We start from the raw sequence: 7,500 nt of genomic DNA, 5'->3' as shown, positions 1-7,500 counted from the left end.
CACACACTACCACACACACTAAATGAGCTCACACCACTACCACACACACACACTACACACACACTACCACCACACACACTAAATGAGCTCACACCACTACCACACACACACTACCACACACACTAAATGAGCTCACACCACTACCACACACACTAAATGAGCTCACACCACTACCACACACACACTACCACACACACTAAATGAGCTCACACCACTACCACACACACTAAATGAGCTCACACTACACACCACACTAACACACACACTACCACACACACTAAATGAGCTCATACCACTACCACACACACTAAATGAGCTCACACCACTACCACACACACTAAATGAGCACATACCACTACCACACACACTAAATGAGCTCACACCACCACTACCACACACACACACTAAATGAGCTCACACCACTACCACACACACTAAATGAGCTCACACCACTACCACTACCACACATACTAAATAAGTTCATACCACTACCACACACACTAAATGAGCTCATACCACTACCACACACACTAAATGAGCTCACACCACTACCACACACACTAAATGAGCTCACACCACTACCACTACCACACATACTAAATAAGTTCATACCACTACCACACACACTAAATGAGCTCATACCACTACCACACACACTAAATGAGCTCACACACCACACACCCATACCAATACCACTACCACACATACTAAATGAGCATATCACACACACTCACCACTACCACACTAAATGAGCTCATACCACTACCACCACACACACTAAATGAGCTCACACCACTACCACACACACTAAATGAGCTCATACCACTACCACACACACTAAATGAGCTCTCACCACTACCACACACACTAAATGAGCTCATGCCACAGCGTCCCACAACCACGGGCCCCAACCACTGCTGACATTCCTAACATCCCTAACGGGTCAGAGTCTCGACAAGAGTTTTTTTTAAAAAATGCATGCAAACTAAATAAACTCAATTTAATTAGCAATAATGTCACATTCGCAATAATACCCACTGACGATGGTGAGCCAGATACCTCAAAGAAAAAGAAGGGGTCATTCAATAATAGAAATATGACTAGTCATATTTAAAATATGGTTTCAAGTAGAGACCGGTACTGCGCATGCACCAAGTCCTTTATGTGGTATTTGGCATAAGTTGTCAAACTAAGCAATGAAACCATCAAAGCTAATTTGACATCTAGAGTCCAAGCATCCTACACTTAAAGACAAACCCCTTGAGTTCTTTGAGCTGCAGAAACGCGAGCAAGAAGGACAAAAAACTAGTCAAAAAGCAACCACATCGGTGAACGTATTGGCGCTTAAAAGCCTCATAGTGGCTAGTCGGATTGCTAAATCTAAGAAGCCCTTCACTATTGGGGAAGAGTTAATTCTGCCTGCTGCTAAAGACATGTGCAATGAACTCCTTGGGGAGGCTGCAGCTAAAAAAATAGCTCAGGTACCGCTTTCTGCAAGCACTGTCCATAGGGGAATTGATGATGTCAGAGGATATTGAGGCACAGTTGTTAGAGAGGGTGAATGGGTCATCATGGTACGCTGTCCAAGTTGGTTGGTTGCAGGTCACTGGCCAGAGTGTTTTGAGTTGCGAGAGCCGCTGCAGAGATTTACAGAAAAAAAAGTCACCAGTCATCCGGGTTGCTTAATGACCTCAACCTGTCACTGCAGGGAAGAATGACGACTGTCTTTAAACTGGCAGATAAAGTCGCTGCATTTAAAGCCAAGCTTGATTTGTGCGTACGACGAGTGATTATATTCGTATATAAGCTCCCACTGATTATATTCGTAATGCACGTTTAGTTCCCATGTTTTGTTACCATATTTTGTTAAGCATATTCACACATGATAGATGTAGCTTCAAGTTGTTCAATTTTCATAGTTCATATTGTTAAATTTTCACTTCTTCAAGTTCACGTTTTTCACATGTTTAAGAGATCGCTACCTTCACTGTTCATACATAACTGGAGCTAGTTCTTTTCAAGTAATGCATGCACAACACATATGGAACATGGAACCCCCAACCCCCACCGGGTCCGTCCGTGAAAAAAAAAAAAAGGAATCAAACCGGTCCATGGACCCCTGCACTACCACACACACTAAATGAGCTCATACCACTACCACACACACTAAATGAGCTCTCACCACTACCACACACACTAAATGAGCTCATACCACTACCACACACACACAAAATGAGCTCACCACTACCACACACACTAAATGAGCTCATACCACACACCCTACCACATACCACAAAATGAGCTCATACCACTACCACTACCACACACACTAAATGAGCTCATACCACTACCACACACACTAAATGAGCTCTCACCACTACCACACACACTAAATGAGCTCATACCACTACCACACACACTAAATGAGCTCATACCACTACCACACACACTAAATGAGCTCATACCACACACACTACCACACACACTAAATGAGCCACCACTACACACACACTACAAATGAGCTCTCACCACTACCACACACACTAAATGAGCTCATACCACTACCACACACACTAAATGAGCTCTCACCACTACCACACACACTAAATGAGCTCATACCACTACCACACACACTAAATGAGCGCTCATACCACGACCACTTGGTGGAAAGTTTGTTTTCTGTTTTTCTATTGGCCCGAGGTTCCATGATCAGTCATGCCGCAAATTAGCCTGTCAGACAAGTGACATAGAGGAGCGAGGCAAAAACCCGCTAGGCTAATTCTTGCCCGCTCTAGCTGTGGTTCCTCGCCCTGGAACTGTTCGCCTTGCTTGCCAGGGTGTAGCGTTATCAGGTGTGCCCTCAGACTATTCGCCTAGCTTGCCAGGGTGTAGCGTTATCAGGTGTGCCCTCAGACTGTTCGCCTAGCTTGCCAGGGTGTAGCGTCACCAGGTGCACACTGGGACTGTTCGCCTAGCTTGCCAGGGTGTAGCGTTATCGGGTGTGGTCTCAGACTGCTTGTTGTCGAGTGATGTCTCATTGCAGTTTACAACATCTTTACTTGTTTTTTTTTTTGGTTTTCTGATGGAAATCCAAAAACTTTCCACACATCGCTTCTTAAATGGTCAGGAGTGGTGATCTCTGTGGGTCCAGTGCCTTCAGCCATTTCTAGATTTCATCAGATGTGACAAAAGCATTTAGTTTTCACAGATTCGCTAGTTAACCAGCGCATAAAAAAACATATTTGATAAGTATTTTTCAACTTTCGATTAGTATCGATTTTTTTAATATTCAATTTTTATTCGACTACCGAAAATCATTCCAACAGCCCTAACACACACACACATGCGCACACAAGGGCAAGTACAAATGCACAAGTTTGTCATTTTGACACACTCTGAAACATCAAGGCCTAGCAGTTATTTTAATTAGCAGCTCTTGATTGATCTGTATGTATTGTTAAGGCCTTAGTATTGTAATTAGCAGCTCTTGATTGATCTGTATGTATTCTAGGCCTTAGTATTTTAATGCACATGTCTGAAGATCAATACTTCTAAATAAATACTTTCTTTTCAAATGTTCAGTTATGACTTACAGCATTTTCTTTGACATTTTGGACTAGAAATGAGGACTCAATAGAAACCGGATAAGCAGCATCGGAACCGAAATTGATAAAATTTGAACGATACCCAACCCTAATGTGTGTGTGTGTGTGTGCGCCGTTGATTAATTACAGTTGCACGTTGGGGTTTTTTGTAATATGTGTGTGTGTGTGTGTGTGTGTGTTTGTATGTTTGTGTGTGTGTGTGTGTATGTTTGTGTGTGTGTGTATTTGTGTGTGTGTGTGTGTGTGTGTTTATATGTTTGTGTGTGTGTGTGTCAAAAAATCCAGGATTTTTTGAGATTGTTGCGATCTAAAATGCCTGATTTCGCGACAACTTTTCTAAAATAATTGCGATGGAAGTTGCGGTGTTTTTAGCTGTTTGTTGGGAAGAAATTGCGAGAGGAAGTGAAAATTGCAAAAATAGTTGCCAGATTAGGGTAATTAAGGTTAGTAAGACCAAAATTACACTGATCCTCTTGATGCTTATTAAAAGGGTTAAGTAAAGGTAAATAGTAAGGGTTACAGAAAATCAAAGTAGGCCTACTTTATTTGTGTAAATACTTTGGAGTAATTCACGAAGCAGTATAACCTTTCGTAGAACTGTCCAAAAAAGACAGCCCCCTAAAGAGATGGCATAATGTCATATGTTTCAATACATTCATATATGTTGTAATTCATATTAAGTTCATATATTTTTAATAATTCATATTCTGTGACTTGCATAATTACTAATAGCCAACTAAGTATCTAGTAATTTCATATTGATTTAAACTATTAGACTACACTTTTCTTTAATGTTATTACATTGGTGGTGTGTAAGTCTAATTCACTGCCTGCCACTTTAAGGACGTGAGAGTAGCGTAATAACATATCTAAGTGGATTGGAACGCTTGCATCTCACTGTGTTCGGCTACGACTGGAAATAACTTTTTGCATTACGATATGTGGATAGAATTCGGGATGTTTTCTATGTCATTAGTTAAAATAAATGTTAAAAAATAACTCGTGTGAAATCATTCTTGGATCATAGAAGAGGTAAATGTCTTACAATGTTATTCATTTCTATGATTTTGGTAGCACTGCACTACACAAACTGAGCCCACAAACTAGCAAACATGACACGAGTTAAAAGGACATCTCCAGGTGTAAACGTTTGCCAATGGGTTGCATATTGTAGCCTACTCAAATGTCAGTAAACCAAGTAGGCCTTAATTAACTTACTTTCATAGCTTAGGCAGGTTAGCAACACTAGGTTGAGATGACAGATGCAAGTAAAGCAGGTCATTAACGTTAGCCTTCTATTTATTGTCATCAAAACTGCAGAGGAGTGAACAAGTTATAGGGCAGTCTCTGGTGTCTGCAGAAGTGAGTGTGGAATCTGAGTCAATATTCTGCTTGGCAGGGCTGTTGTGGTAGGTGAAATTTCACGGGGAAACCATGATGATTGGTCAAATTTGCGAAAAAGTTGCAGTGTTTGGACAAAATTGCAGGGTCGCCCAGAATTCCGCGTTTGCTGAATTTCGTTAATTGTTCGATCCTTAACATCGCGAATTCCTGGAGGGACTGATATGTGTTTGTATTTGTATGTGTGTGTGTGTGTGTGTGTTTGTGTGAGTGTGTCTCAGACAGCCCCTCTGAAGCTGGCAGTGGAAGAGCTGTCACTCCAACTGAAAGTCCCGCCCTCACGCCTTCTGCTGTTAAGGAAGGAGGCAGAGCTTCCCGTCACTTCTACAGTCAGCGAGCTGGGCCTCGGCATCGCTGACATCATCGGTGCGTTGCACTATGTTTTATAACCTATGTGTGTGTGTTATATATAACATCATCGGTGCATTACACTGTGTTTTATAACCTATGTGTGTGTTATATATAACATCATCGGTGCATTACACTGTGTTTTATAACCTATGTGTGTGTTATATATAACATCATCGGTGCATTACACTGTGTTTTATAACCTATGTGTGTGTTATATATAACATCATCGGTGCATTACACTGTGTTTTATAACCTATGTGTGTGTTATATATAACATCATCGGTGCACTACACTGTGTTTTATAACCTATGTGTGTGTTATATATAACATCATCGGTGCATTACACTGTGTTTTGTAACCTATGTGTGTGTGTTATATATAACATCATCGGTGCATTACACTGTGTTTTGTAACCTATGTGTGTGTTATATATAACATCATCGGTGCACTACACTGTGTTTTATAACCTGTGTGTGTGTGTTATAGATTTAATACACCAGTGGTGCATTACACTGTGTTTTATAACCTGTGTGTGTGTTATAGATTTAATACATCATCGGTGCGTTGCACTGTGTTTTATAACCTTTGTGTGTGTTATATATTTAATATACGGCATCGCTGACATCATCGGTGCGTTGCACTGTGTTTTATAGCCTATGTGTGTGATATATATATATATATATATATATATATATACATTATACGGCTCTTCAGTGCTAGTAGAACGCTCCATTGACTAGAATGGGATTTCCCAACGTTCTACTGTAAAATATATTGATGTAATTACCGCTGAAACATATAATTACCGCTGTCAATGGCAACAGGTTTTGTGCTTCTGATTTACGTCTTTCATATCACTCCGCAAGTAGTCCGGTCACTTCTTGCAATGGAACTACATTCAAAAGTGAAAGCAGACGGTTGGTCAGCTGTGTTCTAAAGAATGTTTGATTTGAGTTCAGCGTGTGTTGCAAACTATTTGTTTCTCAGCAAAAGCCACGATGAAACGGTAACAAATAAATGTAGAGAGACATATCGTGGAGTTTATTTTTTTCGTTCTGGCAATTAGCCGTATAATAAGCGGGATAATGTATAGAACGCCGTCAAGGATTCCCGGGACACTGTAAGACCGGGGTACACGAAACTTGGTGGGCATGTAACCCCACATGGATAGCATGGAACCTTCTGTTTTCGTTTTGATCTGTAGCCCCCCCGCTGGACTGGACCCCCCGAAAGGAGGGTAGGGCAGACACAGTTTTCTGTGAATATCTCGAGAACCGTGGGGTTTAGGAGGACCATTTTTTTTTGTATGTTGATCTCAAAGGGCCATGTCAACCCATTCCATAACCACTCATTTCATGTATAAGCCACCTAGTTAAACACAAAAAGTAAAATGAGGTGTTGTAATTGCAGGTATCTGTAACCTAACATAGTCAAAACTGCACGAAATTGGAAGTGTAGGATCATTATGACACCCTCTGAATGCACGCCAAGTTTGGTGGAATTCCATTCATGGGGGGCCACACAATAAATTAATTTATGTTACTATACACCAACTGGCCTGTAGGTGGCCGGAGAGAGTTTTCTGTGAATATCTCGAGAACCATAGGGCCTAGGAGGTCCACCTTTTTTTGTATGTTGGTCTTAAAGGGGCATGTCAACCTATCCCATTACCACTTATTTCATGTATAGCGCCACCTAGTTAAAAATTAAAAAGCAAAACATTAGGTCGCAGGTATCTGTGACCTAACATAGTCAAAACTGCACGAAATTGAAAGTGTAGGATCATTATGACACCCTCCGAATGCATGCCAAGTTTAGTGGACTTTCGTTCATGGGGGCCTTACAATAAAACAAATTATGTGTACATTTAGTAACCGTTTACCAACAAGGATTCGGGACACTGAAAGACCAGGGTACCGCGAAACTTGGTGGGCATGTAACCCCACATGGATAGCATGGAACCATCGCTTTTTCGTTTTGATCTGTAGCCCCCCCCGCTGGACTGGACCCCCCGAAAGGAGGGTAGGGCAGACACAGTTTTCTGTGAATATCTTGAGAACCGTAGGGCCTAGGATGACCAATTTTTTGCGTATGTTTGCCTCCAGGGGTCATGTAAACCCATTCCAAATGCACACATGTGCAT

At 41.3% G+C, this 7,500-nt stretch overlaps 1 protein-coding gene across 2 annotated transcripts in view; it reads left to right on the top strand.

Moving 5' to 3' along the window:
- Positions 1-7,500, top strand: part of LOC125288018 (nuclear factor of activated T cells 2 interacting protein) — a 17,255-nt gene that overhangs the window by 7,677 nt on the left and 2,078 nt on the right. For both annotated transcript variants that reach the window (XM_048234122.1, XM_048234121.1), the window contains exon 7: positions 5,228-5,372. In XM_048234122.1, the coding sequence (XP_048090079.1) occupies positions 5,228-5,372 (145 nt within the window). The remainder of the gene's footprint in view (positions 1-5,227; positions 5,373-7,500) is intronic.

The sequence above is a fragment of the Alosa alosa genome, chromosome 22 (assembly GCF_017589495.1).
Source record: "Alosa alosa isolate M-15738 ecotype Scorff River chromosome 22, AALO_Geno_1.1, whole genome shotgun sequence".
Classification (NCBI taxonomy): domain Eukaryota; kingdom Metazoa; phylum Chordata; class Actinopteri; order Clupeiformes; family Clupeidae; genus Alosa; species Alosa alosa.
This window is presented reverse-complemented; position numbering and strand designations above follow the sequence as displayed.